Source organism: Xylaria bambusicola, assembly GCF_022495145.1.
Source record: "Xylaria bambusicola strain CBS 139988 unplaced genomic scaffold F5B22scaffold_81, whole genome shotgun sequence".
Taxonomy (NCBI): Eukaryota; Fungi; Ascomycota; class Sordariomycetes; order Xylariales; family Xylariaceae; genus Xylaria; species Xylaria bambusicola.
The window spans coordinates 35754-54545 of record NW_025953634.1 but is presented as its reverse complement, the minus strand read 5'-3'; the positions used below and the strand labels follow the sequence as shown (position 1 = coordinate 54545).

Genomic DNA, 18792 nt, shown 5'->3' with positions numbered 1-18792 from the left:
CAAGACATCGAACACACACACACACACACACACAGAGAGAGAGAGAGAGAGATAGATATATATATATATATAAAAAGATGTGAGGTGGAAAAAGAAGCATAACAAACCATGTTGACCATTAGGTACAAGCTAAACGTACACATACTGCCTTCCACAGTACTATGCCGGAGACCACCCTCAGATCCATGTGCCTGCTTTCCCCATCATGTCTTGCAAAAGGGTATCATTCCATATTATAACCATATTACTGTTCTCAAACACCATCGCCGCTGAATCGTAGGATAACAACATACTTCCTCCGTGAAACGATTGTCGCTTCCCCTCGGGTCTATTACTGCATGCGAGCTCATAGCATGACCCCCTAATACCATCGCTCATGAACTCCTACTCCCACTCCTCGACACTCTCCTCCGTAACTGACCTCCTCCTCCTCCACCATCCCGGAACCCCGAGCCCGTCCTAGACACCGTCCACCCTTCGTCGGAATCGCCCTCATCATCGGCGTCGCCCGCGTGTTGTCGGGGCGGCTGGTCGAGAGGCAGATGCCGCGACTCAGGCTCGGGAGTCTCTTCCTTGACATCAACGTCGTCGTCATCCTCTTCCGTCTTCGGGTCGTCTTCCACGTATCCCCCCCTTCGCACGTCCTCATATTTAATAGACAGAACCTGTCCGGGACCCTTAACCCCAAACGCGGCCCAAATGAATCCCATAGATACCATCTCAGCGATCCAGAACACCGCCGTGCACACCACGAACGACAAGATCCGGTGATTATACATAAACCATCTAACCCCTGTAAGCTGTGCCACAAGCGTCATCTGGCTCGAATAGACTTGTAGAGTCTGCCCGGCCTGGACATCGATTAGCACGGAAAGGGGTAGTGCCTTCTTGAATTGCACGAGCTCGCCCATGGGGATCTCCAGCGTGATTGTCTCGGCAGCCCGGTTGAAGAAGATATGGTAGAAGAGGAATAACATGCGCGAGGCTAGCGATACCAGCGGGTCTTCGTAGGGAATCAGCACGGGCCGCCGTGAGAAGAAGACGACGTTCTCGGGCGTTACGTGCGCGTATGGATCATGCGCGGGCGTCGCCGCGAACGCATATGGTAGAGCAGGATCAGCTAACGCCGAGCTCGTCGCGTAGAGCGCCACCATGAAATTCCCGCGCTCGAGATTCGCGGGGGAACGCGGTAAAGTGAGCGAGACGGATATGTCGTAGGCGGTCTCTAGCATAAGGTCCGGAGATAGGGATACGATCCCGTAGGGATTGAGGCCGGCTCTGTTGAGAGGTCAGGCCTGATTCTTTCTTCATGAATATTTTAGAAGATAGAGAAAGAGAGAAATAAAAGAAAAGAAAAGAAAAATGAAAAGAAATGTAAATGGGGAGGATGGAAGGACAGAATAGAAAAATGAACGCACTCATATTGTAAATGTACAGGCACGCTGACGAGTTTCTTAGGCACATAATTGAAATAAAACACGCCATATGCGAAAGCCGCGATGCCTAGCAGTAGTACTGACGCTGAGGCGAACAGGACAATGCCTAGATATACCCTCTTCGCTGTCGGCGAGGTCGCGACGCGGTAGGGCTCTTGTACGTATTGCTGATGGTGGAATTTGTTAGCGATGAGATAGATGCGTTGGTACTTGAACTGAATTGATTTGAAGTGAATGATGGATTGCTCACCATTGGCTCCTGGGCAGGTAGCAAGGTAGTGTAGGTCGATGCGCCCGGTCGGCGCGGCAGTGAGAGATGGAACCTCTACTCACTTCACGGGTAATAGTATCTTCGCACTTTTCAGTTCCTGTAAGTATCAAGAGTTCATCAACGACATTGCCGCCGTCGATGTAGTTGTTGTAGTTGAGATAGCAACTGTTCTTGATCGTGATGAGGTTTGGCTGGCCGTGTTGTTGACATGGGTTTGGCATGTGGTTGGCGGGGTGGGAGGGTGGCTTGGCAGCTGCCATGGAACATAACATCACGTCACTGGTTTCAGGGGGAGACAGGTTCAAGCCTGACTTTCGAGGCGACGAACTTGCCTACCGGTACCTAGTTAACACAATACCTATATTCAGGTCTTCTATCGATGGGAGCATCATATGGTTATACAGTCTCAATTCCGCTACACATAATGCAGTGTTTCAAAAACACTGAAAATTCATTTGCGCCATGAACTCCCTGTCATCATCATGTAATATGGTATATGCAGTGAACAAAAGCTATGCACTCTTCTTCGAGCCCACAATTCGCTATACATCGAGGCTTTCAATAACTCTGTTTCAATAACCTCACTATCGTATCAGCAAGGCTGCAGGTAATTGCTAGGAACAAGTCCACCCTGCCCAACACCATTGCCGGAATGGATCTCCGCCTCCCACCAGCCGTCGTCCTGGTGCCGAAGAACAGCCAAGATATCGCCCTTTGCGAACCCGAGCTCCTCCGGGATGGCCGCCTGGTACATGTACAATGCGCGTGCTACAGAAAAATCATGTTAGTTAGTCCGTAACAACTCACTTGACTATGGGAACAGCTTACCGTAGTGTAGAATAGCTCGTCCTTCGGGTGTATACTGCCGAGACGGGTCCGCCACGCTCCCGCTTCGCCATCGGTTGTCGCCACCGTCGTAAACGCTCGGGGCCCGGTAGCTGTGGCTCGTGCCTGGCCGCCCCCCGCCGCTGCCTCTGCTGCGCACCGACCCGTAAACGGACCCTTCGCCTCCCACTGGCGCAAGCTGAACCGCCATCGCACTAGCCCTACTTGCTGGGCGATTGTAGTCACCCCGGTATGGAGCCGGAGATGCCGTCCTGGAGTGGTTGCCACCTGGAGAGTTTGCTTGATAGTAGCTTTGCTCTGACCCGCGCTGCGGCGTCATCGTGGGCTGCGGGGAGCCTCCGTGTTGGCTGCCGCCGTAAGGGTTTGGTGAAGCTGACCGGGGTCCCTGCCTTGTCTCCGGTCGAGTGCTGCCACTGCTACTGTATGGATTCGGCGAAGCTGACCGTGGTGCCTGTCGTGTCTCTGGTCGTGTCTCACCCCGGGTTGTGGGTCGAGGGGACACGCTTCGCGGTGGTGCTGGGGAAGCCGCCCGCGGTACATCAGCCTGTCTCGTTGCCGGGCGCGACGGAGTGCTGTTGTAAACGGATGCAGGCCGGCTGGAGCTAAGCATCTGTCTCGTCTGCCCCGTATACTTCCTCGACGACTCTTGCATGGCCTTTGACGTGACAGCCGGGGGCGGTACACCCAGTCTCTGCACCGGCGGCGTATCGTAGGATGGAGGCGGTGTTCCTCTCAACCCGGTACTTGCGTCACTACCGGACCTAGGTGCTGGTACAGGCCGGCTAAATAATGGCGTCCGCTCTTGAGTCCTTTCTTGGGCCCTTTCCTGCGGTCGCTCCTGTGCTCTTGTTTGAGGTCTCTCTTGGGTTCTTTCGGCCGGTTGCGGATGACTTTGTGTCCGCTCGTGTGTCCGATCAGGAATTGGCGTAGAAATACCGTGATAGCGGTCGGCAGAGACTCGGGTTGCCGCCTGCTTGTTGTCCGCAGCGCCTTTTAGTTCAGCCAGTGCAGCCGCAATGGGATCTAGTTCCTCAGCCGGCTGGGTGTCTTTGGCAGTAGGTTGAGCACGCTTGTCTGTGTTGGCAACTGGGAAAACATTCTGGCCTACGTTTAATGCTAAGGACGCATTGGCATCTATCGGCTCAGGGCTAGCTGTCCTGTCCTTGAGCACGTTCTTCGTCTCTGTCGGATAGACTGAAGTCCTTGCCTCCGGCTTATAAACCTGGGGGGCGCGACGGGATGTGGTAGATTCTTGTGATGCCACGGGACCCCAAGTGTTCCTTGTTGATGGTCGAGCGTCTTTAGACACATCCTTAGTACTCTTCCTACGGAACGGGCTGTGATTTTGAAAGAAGCCGCTTTTCTTTTTCATCATACGCTTCTCCGGCTCGGCAGCTACAGGCTCTGCTACGGAGGGCTCCGGTTTCACTGGAGAAGTCTTCCCACTAGGCGGTTCTTGACTAGAGAACGAAGTTGGATTTGAATATTCGCTGTTGTCGTCGCCCGCAGAAATGTTTGAGCTAGTGGCCGAGTTGACGCCATCATAGCGTGCCGATATATTGGAGCTCGTCGCACTATTCAAGCCATCAATACGCGGTCGCGCATTCGACGATGTAGCTGAGCTGATGCCCTCGGAACGTGGTGATATGTTAGTGCTAGTCGCATTACTGATGCCATCAAGGCGCGGTTGTACATCCGAGGACGTAGAAGATCTCAGGTCCTCGCGACGTGCTGCTATACTCGAATTGGCCGCACTGTTCAAACCGTCGATACGTGGCTGTATGTTTGAACTTGTGGCCGAGGTTCTCATTGTATCCCACCGTGCTACTACGCTCGAATTACTTGCCGAATTTGTGGCTTCTACCCGCGCCGGTACTTCGGAATTCCTACTAGGCGCGAATGTTTCGGTACGCGAAGATACATTAGGTGCTATAGAAGCGGGCTTCATATTGTCAAAGCGTGATGGTTGCTTGTGGTTAGACGCCGAGTTCGCTCCGTCTGTACGACAGAGCATCGTCATGCCGTCCATGGGGTAGGGGTCATGAGGCACTGCAGAAAACTGAGCTGGGTCATATTGCTGCATCGAAGGGGCACCACGTCGATCTAGGCTGCCGTATGGGTCTTGAGGAACCATGCCTGGAAGCTGGGCATTCTGATGCAACATGGCCGAAGGATGAGTATTGTGATCCGGGTAGCTCATGGCTGAAGAATGACTAGGGTGTGCATGGCCAGGGTGAGGATAACTATTCTGACGAGGCGCGCCCACCGGACGACCACTCTGGTGAGACATCGCAGTAGGATAGCTGTTTTGTGGTGGCATGGTCGAAGCGGGATGGTCGGTCGGCGGAGGAATGCCAGCAGCAGGTTCAACATGTGATGGTGATATGGGATCCTGGTGACTCAGCTCCCGAGCGAGGGCGGAGTTAGGATCATGATGAGACTCCAGAGTTGAGGGCTGTGGTGAGGATGTTCGGAAGGCTGGATTAATGCTGCGCGGAAACTGGGCAACAGAGTAGTTCTCCTCATCTGAATCATCAGATTTGTGGTCATCGACATCGCCCCGACAGAAGTTAATGTATTTGGGCGGATCAGGAATCTCTTGACCGGTGCCCTTTTCCTTGATGAAATGAACAATGTCGTCCTCAACGTCCATCTTCTCGAGCGCTAGGCGAATCTTCTCGCAAGACGAATCGTCGCTGACGCAGACGGTGGAGGCAAGATTAGCGAATGTCCACAGGCTGCTTTTTGAGAAGTCTAAGCGCTCTTCCTCGAGGTCTTGGAACTTATCGGCAGCGGCCTTCCACTCGCGGTTCCAGCGAGCCGTCGTGTCCTCGAGAGCCTTGACTGCGGACTCGTACTCGGCATTCGTAGAGGCGAGACTGATCTGGGTCTTCTCCAACTTGGCCTTGTTCTTGCGCTCCTCCTGGCCCATGACCATGTGCCCTTGTGCCAGATAGCCCTTTATTCTGAGGCAGTCCTGCTCGTAGCGATCTCGTGTCTGCACAATCACAATTGTCTCGTTAGTAACCGGTCTTATCGACTGCAGTCCATGCCATCCGCACCTTATTCACAGTATGTGTTTGCTGTATTTTGACTTTCAATATTTTCTCAACCGTGTTTTGTATAATCTTCCGACGTTCCTTCATACCGCCAGCAAAGGCAGCCAGCGGCTCTTCGAGCTCTGATTTCATCTGGGCAGCAATGTTGGCGTGTTGCTTGGCCATGGACTCGACCTCGCCGCGGACAGTATCAAGCGATGTTTTTAGAGATCCCATCTCGTGCGACCCCAGAGGTTTTCGCGACAGGGACATGAGTTTTCGAGCGTAGTCATCTTCGAGGGATGCGCGTGCTGATGCCGAGCAATTCTAGTTAGCAGTTGCGCAAGGTTTTTTCCCATTGTTTCTTCATAGAAGACCGAGGTGGGCGAGGCGCAGGGAGAAAGAGAAGGGGGAAAGAGAAAAGAGCTTAGGACAGGATACTCACCGCTATAGAATGACCTCAGCTCATCGCTCGTCTGCTTTGCAGAGGCCATGCGATCAAGCAAGGGTCCGACGCCAGCGTCATCTTTGCCCCAGAAGTTGTTGGCGACTATGCAACGACGACAGGCGAATATGTTAGTGTTTCGATAGCAGAGCGAGGTGTAGGTGATCGGTAGGTGACTAGGAACTCACACGACAGTGCCACTGTCGGCCCTTCGGTATCGGCAGGCATCCTTCCTCCGCTCTATGACCGTCTCAATGGCGCGAATCCGAGACGATGCTGTTGATTTCTTGTTTGGAGGTTGGCGAGACTTGGAGGCGACAGAGGAATAGAGGAATGCAGGTATATACAGCGAGTACCAAGCTAGAGCCAGAGCTACTACTAGCACATGAGTCTCTTAGCCAGCGTTCGCAAGAGGCCGATCGAGACCTGCGAGAGGTAGGTCGCGGAACGGTGTTTTCGGCAAATTACGGGCGATGTACAGGTGATGGTGATAAGAGGCTTCGATTATTACTTTGATTGATGTGATGGGCAGGGAGATGTCACGACGATGTCACGACAGCTGGAGATGGATGGAGGGATCATATTTACCTGGGCCGTCATGCTTGCCTGTCTGGTTAATCTGGTTGTCCAGGTGACGGCAGGATGGGGGCGCCGCGCCTTCCCTGCACCACTTCAACACCACTTAAACACCACTTAAGCCTGGGTGGAGCCTTAGATGCGCCATGTCCCACATCTATTACTGCATTTGGAAGAGGCATCCCTGGTGGTGTGGCTTGTATGGCTAGTACCTAGGTAGCTACCTACATAGATAGTGGTCAGATTAGGTACCTACCTACCTAGGTAGGTAGTGGGTTTACCTACCTACCTAGGTACCTTAGGTAGGTAGTAGGTACCTATGTACCTACCGGTAGTGGCTAGCAGCAAGTTGGTAGTGGCTAGTGCAATGCCTTGCCCACCAAACTTAGGTAATCGTCAAGAGTTCATCTCTACCACATGTAGAATACCTATTTGCTTGGATGATAACTAGATTCTCAGCTTCAGTATTGTGGTAATAAGAACACCATGCAGATGTGGATAACCTTTTAATGAAACAAATCACTCTCATCAACTTAGGAGCAGCTAATATGGTTGTACGCAGAACTCGAGCACTCACAATCTTATGTCATGCCAACTATGAAGAAGTGAGAGTTTTGGGTATTGATGAGATAATGTCCCTCTTGTCGACACGTACTCCTATGAGCTTCAAAGATGCCAAGTGTGATAATGTTGGCGAATCTTCAGCATGGTCAAGTTTGTCGTTAATTACCACAAGCTAATGGAATAACAAAACACGAGAGGCGAGACCAGTAACAACAACATATGGGGGGGGGGGGCCCTTCTTAATTATCTACATTACGTGGAGGTGATCATAGAGCGACGTGTCGAGATGCCCGAAGCCCTGAATAGGGAAGTCGTCGACTCCGCGGCGGGTAGGTTTAGCTCTGATACCTTTTTCGAGATCGAGGATGAAGCTTTCATTATATTGACGAATAGGCTATAGGGATTTGAAGAGTGGAAGTAAAGTCCTGCTAGAACCGGTAATCGAATATAACATAGACACGAGAATTAAAGTATGCCCGAGAGAAAGCAAGAGATGACACGGAATGGTAGGAGAGAGGCGATCCGACCGATAGCGGCGTCGCATTGAGGCTGATAAACTGAGACTTGAGTATTGCCCTATAGAAATCTAACCTTACTTGGATCCCAAACAAGCCCAGGGACGAAGCGAGGGAGTGACATTGATGACGTTGCTGGCTGGCAAACTTTCTCCATTCCATTTACCTCTCTTCTTCGTAAACGCCTATATTTATTAGTGCCTTGCTTAATTATACCAGCGACATAATTCTATTTTAGCTACTCTGAAACAGATAGCTTGTATCACAAGCCGATATGTGAAATTGCATTTCGCCTAATGACCTCTCATGATACGTACTTGACAAGAATGGGTTGTAGATAATCACGGTTGGTAGGTCGTACAAATTTTGTCGTCACGTATCGGCCGAAAATATACATTGAAAATTGCATTGTCTATCATGTCAGCTCATTCAATGAAATAGCGCGGAGCGTGGTCTACATCAGAAACGAGAGCAAGCGATCCGAAACTGGACTTAGGTACCAGTGCGCCGGTCACGGTAATTAGTTCTGGCTGTATCCTGATGCATCCCTTGACCTCGTTGTGGAACTGTCCTGCCCTAGCCCCGTGACTACGGTGACTGATGAATCCAGATCCTAGAGGCACTCGGGTCATGCCGTCCTCGGCGATAAACGTACCCATCTGCCGTCTGCCGTCTGCCTAGATCCAAGGCTGAGTCTGGTGACTACGTCTCGTACGCAGACGGAGGCAAGCGCTGCCTCCCTCCTGTCTGTCATTAAACGAATGGATCGCGGACACGGGTCAGGTTGGAATCGTGTCTACCCGCGCGTGTTTCAGTACGCTCCACGACGAGCCAGAGAATCATCGGTCACGGGGATGGGGGAAGATTGAATTTAATCAAACGTCAGTGTGTCGAACTGTCGTCTTGTACCACGAAACAATCAGCCCCTTTCATTCGCTTCGGGGTATTTCAGTCTCATTGTGTACCCGCCTACGTGGTAACACCAAAGTCCTGGGAATCATGAGAAGTACATTCAGTTAATCACGTCTTCTTCTCGTTCTGAAGTATAAAAAGACATTGCGCTGGCAGCAGTGTTCTGGTTTCTCCCTTGCTTCCGAATCATCGCCGATCCTTCGAGAAAAAAGCGTGCTGCTAGGCCGACCGACTTACTTCGATGCCCGCGTGACTAACCCTCCGCAAAATCTCTGCCTTACTCTTCAGTAACTTTCAACACGGTCATTCTAGGCAACTGGCTTGCCTTTCACTTCACTACGCGCTTCATCGCCTTCTTCATCATATTTTCACTTCGCCCCTCATAATCTACATATCGCTAGCCAGCATTTGGCGGCGCGATATCAATTATTTGTCTCAGCGCTTCGCTCATTTCCCACCCTAAACCCCCTTGCGATAAATTAATATGAGTTCAGCAGAAAACTCGGGTAAAGACACCCAGGCAGGGAAGCAGGAAAAGGGTAAGACAACCCGGTTTCTAGTAAGAGCAAGGAAGAAAACCTTGACTAACCAAAATGCATGAAGAAGAGCCACCCAAAGAATGCGTCCCTAGCCCACCTCCGCCTAGCCCACCTGAGCCTGCACCTGAGCCTGCACCTGAGCCTGTGCCAGAGCCTGCACCTGAGCCTGTGCCAGAGCCTGCTCCAGAGCCTGCTCCAGAGCCGGCGCAAAGAGAATGCTTTCTGGACGGCTCCGAAAATCAATACGAACTACTAATCGGTGTCCAACACGGTGTGCCACGCCCCCGTCGCATGTGGGATGGTCCAGCCGCCCTGGCGACACAGTACATCTGTGACGAATGTTGGCGACGTCTTGGTCACCCCGTTACTGAAGGAGCCTAGTATCCGTTCCGGGTTCCTTCGATCTGGATGGCCAGCTTGGTTTGAGACGAGCATTCACTTCATACACCCTCCTGGGCTGGGCCAAATAGGAGTACCTATGACAGGGGAGGCGCGAAATATCCTGGGCTGGTACCCATTCTTTCTTTTCTATCGACTGAGTTGAGCTCGCTTTCGGGGAGGAACGGGGGCCTATCTGTTGGAGTCGGTACGTAGTAATGTAGTTGTTATCAGGATTCACGATTCTGGAACCAACGTCATGTTTCTCATCGAGACTGCCATTTTGGCTGTGACGCTATCATTTATGGTAGGGATGGAATAGCCCCTCAGGAATGGTGATATGATCTAATATAATCATAATTACCACTGCTGTCGCCTTGAGCCTCTGGCATTAGCATGAAAGCGACATGAGATTTATATATCGAACTGTGATTCAAACGTCCACTCATGACAGGTTGGCGATTTCAAAGTAGCAATTGGGCATATGAGATAGCAGGCAGTATCAAAAGCAGTACCGATTACTAACAACTTTTTAGTAGTAAGTCTCACATAGATGACATAGACCGTGAGCGCTGGAAATCATAACCCGTATTATTGAGGCAGCGCAAACCTTTGTAAGCATTTTCCGTCTCCACACTCTTCGAACCCATGAATCATGATCGTATTCACTTCTTCGCCGCAACCTTGGCCAAGTCAGCCAGGGCATCACGACGCTTAAACTTGGCATCTTCGATAACACCTGATTTCACGTCAGTTTGAAGAGGCACATCATTGTGTGGAGAGTTTAGCCAGCTCGCTCGCCCCGCCGACTGCAGCACTCAGGGGGGAAATGGGAAGATAATAACAAACATACCGGCATCGGCATCGCTCGAGAAGTTACCAGACCACTCGATGTAGGTGCAGCCCTCAAGCTCGCCGTAAGTGACGGCGTAGCATCGGATGGTGGATAGGACCGAGGTGTATGTGAGGTTAGGTTTGGCGGTGATAACGCTGTATGTAATGTAGTGGTTGATGGTCTGCGGAATTCTGTTCGTCAGCCATCTGGGCAGGCACTCTGGGGGTGACTTGACTTGGTGGCAGCGTACGCTGTGCTCCTCCTGCTTCACGTCGAGCTCGGTGCCGTCATTGAAGGTCCAGTGAACGACATCGGCCTCGTCGTTGGCACCCTTGACAAACTCGCTGGACTTGAGGGCGGTCCAGAAGTTGCTGAAGTTTTGGACTGGGGATGTGGCAATGATGGTTAGCTGAGTCCGCGATGAAGGTCATGGATAATAGGTATGCATAGTTTGTTTGAAGAAGACGAAAGAGATGCGACGTACGTTTGATGTGATGCCACACATGGCTCAGAGGAGCCTTGATGACGGCGGACTCCTTGACCGAGGTTGAGGTGGGGATCGACATGATTCTCAGCGGCTTCGGGGTGATTCCTGAATGATGATTCTACTCTCCCACAATGACAAGCTATTTTGAATTTCTCGGTGGTGAGACTGAAAGTGGAATGATTTGAAATGAGGTGGAAAATGAGATGGAAAATGAGAAATGGATGACTTTTTGACTGTCCTCACAAGCACTACCAGGTCTACATAAGTAAGAGCTCAGTTCTGTTTGCACCTGGCTGCAGTCAAGCGCAGTCTATACGTCATACTTAGAAATGTCATGATGAGGAGCTGAGGGGCCTGTGTAGGCAATTTCCTATATGAGTACCCGTGCGAGCCAGGCTTTACAGAGAGAGAGAGAGAGAGCCTCCAAATTCTTGGTGCTTGGAAATACATACCTACTTGATTATGTACCTATGTAGGTAGTGAGGTATCGTGATCGTGTTCATCGTGTTCACTGTCGCTGCAGGTATTCAAGTTTTGCATTGCCGCCTACACGCAACGACGTAGCTCTCCGCTCACTGCATTTCTGCATTTCTGCCCACTCACATGTACCTACCTAGGTAGGATATCCCACACAGATCGTTTTCACTCACGTCGGTGATGCAAGTCATCAGATGAGACAGCGTAGCTGCGTAGCTGGCAGGTTCCAACGGCGCAAACTCATCTCAGAAAACCGTCGAGACTCTGTTTTGCTACAGTTCACACCCGCCAGCGCTGGGATAGTTGATACCTGGGCGCTACTGGGTACTGAGGTAGGTACCTACCCAAGGTATGTAGCAAGCCCTGCCCACTAAAAGCTGCTTTCAGGCTCTAGATACCCTACCTAACTGTAAGTCACCAGGTGTTCTCCAGCATTCCAGGTCGGGCTACAGAGTGGCATGGCGAGGTAGGTTCGCCCAGAGTTCGCTCTTTTTTTTATTTTTTATTTTTTTTATCTTTTATTTTTTTTAACATCCCTGGCATCGGATGTAGATCCCGACTTGCCGTCAGATCGTGCATTCGCCCAGCGCCGGTTAGCTCTATTGGTGCGATTTCTGGGCCTCCGCACGTCGCATCACCGCGCCGGTCAACCACGCGGTGGAGAATCTAGGGCCATATAATAATAGGAGGTAGGTAGCCATGGCAGGGTCCCCGAGGCTTTGAAACCTCTAATCCGGACACGGAAACGGAGTACGGAGTACGGAGCACCGCACCCACCTCTTTTCCCAATTGCTCGCCACTGTTGCTCCATTCTACTATATCCCTTCTCCCGAAGTCACCGCTGTACTAACGGCGAGATGACGAGATGACGAGTTTCGATGACAAACGGTGGTAGCGCCCTACCATGTACTCATATATATATATATATATATATATATCTATCCCCCATGTCCACATTGGCACTTATGTTATCAGCCGCGATGAGCATTATCACATCTTGTGCGTCTCGCCAAGAACGCCCTCGGCAGAAGTGTGTCGGTTGGTTTAGTCGTAAATAGTCTTGCAAGATGAAATACTCTTGGCTTCTCGCCCTGGCTAGCAGTCGGCTCGCTGCCTGTGGGACAATGCTCTGGGACGGCCGCTTCAATGATCTAGCTTCATCGACTGACCTCAATAAATGGTCCTGGGCAACCCAAGTTGGTCCGTATCAGTACTACATCCACGGTAGTGGTCAGATTACCGACTATGTGAACCTCTCATCCGACTTCAAGAACCCCGCCGACACGGGCTCGAAGCAAGGCGTCAAGATCACGCTAGACTCGACGGCATACTGGAACGGCCAGATGATGCGACGTACCGAGTTGATTCCGCAGACCACGGCCGCCATCAACAAGGGCAAGGTGTGGTACCATTTCAGCATGATGCGGAGCAGCACAAACGCACCCAACACAGCACGCGAGCATCAGGTCAACTTCTTCGAGAGCCACTTCACTGAGATGAAGGTCGGCTGGCTGAGTGGCGCCAGCGGCATAGAGGACCCGAACCTCAAGTGGATGGCCAACAGCCAGGTGAAATGGGAGACCGAGTTCACTGCCGGCGTGTGGCACAATGTTGCCTATGAGATCGACTTTAGCGCCAATACGGTCGCCTTCTGGCACTCGACCGGGTCCGACGACCTGAAACTGACTGTCACGGCCGTTTCCGTGTCGGCGTCGAGTAACGGCGCTGACTGGCATTTGGGGGTGTTGGAATTGCCCCGCAACGGCTACCCCGACAAGGATGAGGACCTCTACTTCTCTGGCGTTTACATCGAAAGCGGCAGCATAACGACGTCTGTGGCTGGCACTGGTGGTAAGTGAGCCGGCTTTATGGTGTCATCTCTAGACGCTGTTATTAAACTCGCTTTCAGGTTCGTCCGGTGGAGGTGGCTCGAGCAGCACTACAAGGGCTACCACCTCGACTAGCACAACTTTGTCAATCTCGACTACGAAATCAACTACGACTACAACGTCTGCACCTGCTTCGACAACGACTCCATCAGGTTGTGTCGCTCAACAATACGCGTGAGTACCGCTTTGATCTCTGTACTGCGTATTAAGATTCTGTCCTTGGTCGTAAACCGCTGACTCGTATCTCTAGACAATGTGGCGGCATCAACTGGACAGGATGCAAAGCGTGTGCTAGTGGATTCACCTGCAACGCCCTCAATGACTACTACCACCAATGTCTTTGATCGCGCGTGTACGCTGTGTCTGGATTCATGTATATAGTTTCTTCGCTGCCATACATACTAATCACCCAACGTGTATTTGTGGTATCTAGAGGGATTTATCACTTTGCAGAATAGCCGTGGTGCGACCAATGCAGGGAATAGTGGGATCTTGATGCGCTTGACGACCCGATCTGTCTATCTTGTTTAGACAGTCGGGGTAAGAAGTGGATTCTCCCTTTTCCCACTTCGTTCTTTTGTCTTTGGGAGCTCATTCAAGACGTGGGTAGGGTCTAATTGATAGTAGAGGTAGGTACTCCATATAGCAGTGAGAGCTCCTATTGCTGTTGAGTGCAGCACAATAACGATCAGCACAAGGTGAAAGGAGACTCAGCAATATGTCTCTGACCGCCTTGCTAAAGTCATAATGAACTCGTATATGATTACAACTTCTCAGTCATGATCATCTAAGGTTTGAACAGCTAATAGAGATCTGCTCCTCACCTCTCAGCTCTCAGTCCCCAACTTCCCACTCGACATTGTTTGGGACCTCTGGGCTTGTCGACAATTCGCTTGAATATTAACTGCGATAGAGCAGTAGAACTACGGCGATTATAGTCTGTCACCTACAGATCGAAGGACTATCCTGTATGCTGTTGAACCTTGACACGACAGAACGGGAAGATCCTTTGATGGGGAATGAGTAGTACAACTTAGCTATCTGTTACGTACGCGTTCGCCATGCCGGAACATGATACTGCTGTATGTGATCGGAAATAATTTGTCTGTTGGCTGGTAACGCAGCATACCGTATAAAACTAATTGGTCCTCTCCGGCAATTAAAGATGCAGTAATTACTTGGCAAGCTTCTATAGTGGAGAGCAATGAGGCTAGTGATGATGACACCAAATGGAATTACCGACAATTTCACTAGCCCGGCCCGAAGTAAGGGAGCTTGAAAGAGGGAGATATATATGAGCAATAGAACAAGACTACTGAAATTCAAGACAACTCCAAAAGAGGGATGGCTACTATTAAACGCCGAGCACTCTGTTCTGCTCATTGATTAGCGGGGTAGTCTGCGTGTGTGCTACTACGTATTTCCTTCATCCAGATGAGTCTAAATAACCTCTTACTAGTCGGAGATTCGTCCAGTGGCTGAACTGAGCGGGGGCTAGATAGCCTGCCGACTCCGGCGATGCATTGTCGCTACAGCGGACATATGTATTTAAGTAACCATGATATTTCTGCCGGAGTTGTGTCTCTGCTTGTTTTCGTCGAGAATCGATCGCGGGTTCGAGGACCTCGCTGATCGTCGTCTAATTGGGTCATGGACCGATCGTTATGCACCACACATCTCACACATTATCGTCATGCGCTCGTTGACGATGGTCTGCGATCTTTGAGATGTCGTGCGTGGTCGGTGTGTCTCAGCCAGCCACAGAAGCTCTTGGACGTCAGGAATTGGATGTCTATGCGCTCCCAAGTAAAAGACCACAGAGCTAATGCAGCCAGACGTGAACTTAACACAGTGCATGGGATACTTGCATAGTTTAGGAATTCGGAGCTACGCATAAGTAGCTGACTATCAACTGAAGCTACAGTGCTAGCAGATCGCGACCCGATCCGCTTCGGCTCAGGCGGATCGGCTTCTAGCCCCAGATCTGGCCAGCCGGGTGGAGAGGCGGAAAGAGAGAGAGAGAGAGAGAGAGAGGCCCACAGGGTGTTTGCTTTTGCTTTTGCTTTTATGGAATGATGCTGCAGTGAGCTATCACATTCTGCTGGATCGCAATGTGAGGGGCCAGGAATCACTGACAATCAGACGTGATCAGCCTGCCGTGCAGTAGCGCGGAGCAATAACACGGATGGGGGCGATACGCTACAAATGCACGTCGTTGATCGTGATCCGAATTCTGAGCCAAACAATGCCATCATGCTGCCAGCCACCGACAACACACCTTTCAACTATTTGCTGCCTAGTGCACTTTAGAACTAATCTCGACTTGGTCTCTGTTTCAGGCCGTGGAAGGCCATCGGGATGCTATGAGTGCTAGAAGTGACCACTCTCTGCATATATAAACCCGGACGCGGCGTGCTCTTTTCTAGTCATGGGTGTCAAGATTGATTCTTCACCAGCGCTCGATATTGACTGAGCACAACCCAACATGGGCAAACTACTTCGTACTTCTCTCTTGCTGGCACTCAGCGTAAGCATCCCTGCCGTGGTCATGGATAAAGCGAGTCCCAGCTAACCTAACTACAGACCGGTTTGGCCTCGGCTAGAACTGCGTGTATCTCGGCTGTCTCTTGGGGTGACCCTCGTGTTGACATCTTCGGCTGGGCCGACGACAAATCTATCTGGCACAAGTTCTACACTGGATATGACTGGCAGCCCGAGAAGTTCGAGCGCATCCCCTCCGAATCGACTAGCTGCCCAGCAGTTTCTTCCTGGGCCTATGGCCGTCTTGACCTTGTCTGGGTCAGCCATGCCGATGAAACCGTGATTCATAAGTGGTTTGGCGGTGGCAGCTGGGGCCCATCGTGGAAAGAAGCTAACAATCTTGGTGGCTATGGCGACATCGACTTGATCGAGACTATCTCTTGGGGCGAGAACCGACTTGACATCGTCGGCAATGCCTTCAATGGCTCCTTCCTGCACAAGGCTTGGACCGGTGACAGTTACTACCCCTCTGGTGAAGAATGGGAAAATCTAGGAGGCAACTTCTCTGGTCTACCTAGCATTGGATCGTGGGGTGAGAACCGTCTCGATGTCGTTGGAATCTCAGCTGTGACCGGTTCACTATTCCACAAGTACTGGGACGGTAGTGGATGGAGCCAATGGGAAGACTTGGAGGGTGGTCCTTTCATCGGAACGCCCGCCGTCTCTTCGTGGAGCTCGAATAGGCTCGATCTATGGGCTCTTGATGAGAATGCCGAGTTGAACCACAAGTTCTGGGATGGATTCCAGTGGAACGGCTGGGAGAAGCTTGGCGGCAAGTTCACACAGACCCCACGAGTTGCTCACTTCGCCCCTGGGAGAATCGACATTGTTGGCAGGAACGTTGACGACAACAAGTACTACCTGAAGAGCTTCGATGGTCATAAATGGAACCCTAATGTAAAGGACTGGTACGACCTCGGCGGCCCCTACAGTTCAGAACCTGAGATAGTTACGAAGGCCCAGGGACAGAGTAAGTAGAGCTTCCGAGCTTAAACTTTGGATGATTTCTGACTTTCTACAGACTTCTTCTACGTGTTTGGAGTTGATCCTGAGGATAGTCTGCGAATGAAGCTTTGGAGCGGTTGGGACTGGCAGCCTAGTGCCGATGGGTCATGGCCACTTGGAAATGTGTCTGACCCATACCCGGAAGAGAAGAACTCCTTCGAATCTGATGCTCAGCATGTGTTACTTGGCACTGAGCTCTAGTTTTGCCTGGGGGTGGATTCACGTAGTACATCCAACGGACCTTATCGCAACATCGGCAGCAGCAGAAGGTAGGACTGTACCACACGTACACTGGTAGCTATCAAGCAAGTAAGAAATCACTGCATGTGGTTAGCACGACTTGTTCACTGCCATTCCACAATCGTACTTCAGGTGGCGTTGAGCCGATGATTGTGACATATACATCGGATGCTAGTTCTCAGCTCAGTATGCAATAGCCCGTGGCCGAGCCCTAGTAGAGCAGACATCATGCATGAAAACACATCAAATGCATCGTGACTCTATAAACTGTAGTATTAGTACGGTGTATGTAAGTACTAATGTGTAGCGCCCCCTGTTCACGCCGCCAAGATTGTGGTATAAGAAAGCATTTGTGCTAATTGACCTGGAAAAGTTATGGCAGTTTCTTGGCCCCGTATCATGCCGACACATTAGAAGATGCTCTTACGAGTGCGGTCGGTTCTGAACATGATGGGAACATGCCTTTGGTAGTCACATCATATTCTTTGGATCATGCTAGTCACCATATTATGGCATCTGGCGCCATGACGAATGCTATGCTTTGATTGGCTAATTATGGAATGCCTTGTATTATCTTATCGTGCGTGACATAGTCGGCGCTTCTCCGCACGCCACCAGTTCTCCAGGTCAGGATGGCTGTCAGTCATTCCCGGAGGTACCCAACTAACCAGCATTTCCATCTGCGAGTTACAAACTGCATTTACCATGTAGCCATGACGACGTGCAGGCCGGCTGATTTATGTTAGCGCATACTTATGCGCAATATGTTTTGGGCGTCATCGCGAGCATCTTAAAAGCAGCTAGCGCTAAAAACAGACAAAGACGAACATGACCGATAGCGCCACTAATATTCACAGCTCCTTCTGCATCAGCCATTTGGAAGTCAAATGGTAACGTAACGAGCATGCAGTTCACTCGCTACCTACTCATTATATAACACCAAGCACAACCACGATTCAAGCTCTCACCGGTCGGCATCTTTGCCGCCAGGTAATTACTAAAGTTTGCCTCCGAAAAGACACGATATCTCCATAGTCACGGCGGCGTACATGATGTGACCATGAATGTAACGCTTAGATACGATAAGTTCGATTGGATGATGGGCCTCGCCTGTTGGAGACGTGAATTTTCGATCAAGACAAACTGCCAGCAGCGAGCAAGATAGCTATTTAACCAGATTCAGAAAATTAATGCATAAGCTACGGGAGAGTACCACTGCTAGGCCCATACCATATTCATATAGACGCGTTGGAATTCGTCAATGTTGCGGCAAGATTGGCGAGGAAGGTAAGGGATGTGAGCTTTGTATAGATAGTGCTCTCTCTCCTGGTAATGAAAGATTTGATCCGGCTGAGTCGCGCTATAGACAACCCACATCGGGAAACAGAGTCCATAAGGCTATAAGGACTTTATACACCTCGTGAGCGCCCAATGTTGGACCCTAGTCTCCTGATATCTAAAAGGCTGCCTCCATACTCACCTCGAATGCAACTAAGCTCCCGAAAACTCGCTTGTTTATATGATACTCAGATCATATCACGCATATCGGAGCTATAGCACCGGGTATAATATGACTCAGATATAGAGAATGATAGAAGACCGATATGAAAAGGCCGGGTACTGAGTGCTGATCGTCTCATTAATCATTGGGGGTGAAGTATTGGCCTCGAGGGACGATCTCGATCAGAAGTAGTAGAATATATTCAGAGCTCATTCTCGCTATTCTAAGCAATCCAAGCAACGGTTGCTTTTATAAACATTAATCAGAAACAAACAAAGCATTGTATGAAGTAGAAGC

At 50.7% G+C, this 18792-nt stretch overlaps 5 protein-coding genes across 5 annotated transcripts; 2 read left to right on the top strand and 3 right to left on the bottom strand.

Moving 5' to 3' along the window:
- Positions 1 to 323: 323 nt before the first annotated feature.
- Positions 324 to 1807, bottom strand: F5B22DRAFT_551084 (putative adipose-regulatory protein-domain-containing protein). The gene is made up of 3 exons (XM_047972953.1): positions 1687 to 1807; positions 1419 to 1603; positions 324 to 1278 (listed from the first exon to the last, which is right to left on the bottom strand). The coding sequence occupies exons 1-3, from the start codon at positions 1687 to 1689 to the stop codon at positions 375 to 377; spliced, it is 1092 nt and encodes a 363-aa protein (XP_047825279.1). The 5' UTR covers positions 1690 to 1807; the 3' UTR covers positions 324 to 374.
- A 119-nt stretch (positions 1808 to 1926) lies between these two features.
- On the bottom strand, positions 1927 to 7001 carry F5B22DRAFT_629220 (uncharacterized protein). The gene is made up of 5 exons (XM_047976467.1): positions 6225 to 7001; positions 6037 to 6141; positions 5616 to 5902; positions 2536 to 5551; positions 1927 to 2475 (listed from the first exon to the last, which is right to left on the bottom strand). Exons 1-5 carry the CDS (start codon positions 6262 to 6264, stop codon positions 2300 to 2302), a joined length of 3624 nt encoding a protein of 1207 aa, XP_047825278.1. The 5' UTR covers positions 6265 to 7001; the 3' UTR covers positions 1927 to 2299.
- A 3184-nt stretch (positions 7002 to 10185) lies between these two features.
- On the bottom strand, positions 10186 to 10921 carry F5B22DRAFT_652097 (uncharacterized protein; the record flags this gene model as incomplete). The annotated part of the gene is made up of 4 exons (XM_047979556.1): positions 10186 to 10259; positions 10374 to 10536; positions 10606 to 10739; positions 10840 to 10921. 4 exons carry the CDS (start codon positions 10919 to 10921, stop codon positions 10186 to 10188), a joined length of 453 nt encoding a protein of 150 aa, XP_047825277.1.
- Positions 10922 to 12188: 1267 nt separating this feature from the next.
- On the top strand, positions 12189 to 13902 carry F5B22DRAFT_550976 (carbohydrate-binding module family 1 protein). Its single transcript, XM_047972951.1, has 3 exons — positions 12189 to 13170; positions 13229 to 13382; positions 13459 to 13902. The coding sequence occupies exons 1-3, from the start codon at positions 12387 to 12389 to the stop codon at positions 13550 to 13552; spliced, it is 1032 nt and encodes a 343-aa protein (XP_047825276.1). The 5' UTR covers positions 12189 to 12386; the 3' UTR covers positions 13553 to 13902.
- A 1485-nt stretch (positions 13903 to 15387) lies between these two features.
- F5B22DRAFT_550979 (uncharacterized protein) lies at positions 15388 to 17096 on the top strand. Its single transcript, XM_047972952.1, has 3 exons — positions 15388 to 15735; positions 15792 to 16719; positions 16771 to 17096. The coding sequence occupies exons 1-3, from the start codon at positions 15694 to 15696 to the stop codon at positions 16953 to 16955; spliced, it is 1155 nt and encodes a 384-aa protein (XP_047825275.1). The 5' UTR covers positions 15388 to 15693; the 3' UTR covers positions 16956 to 17096.
- Positions 17097 to 18792: the final 1696 nt, after the last annotated feature.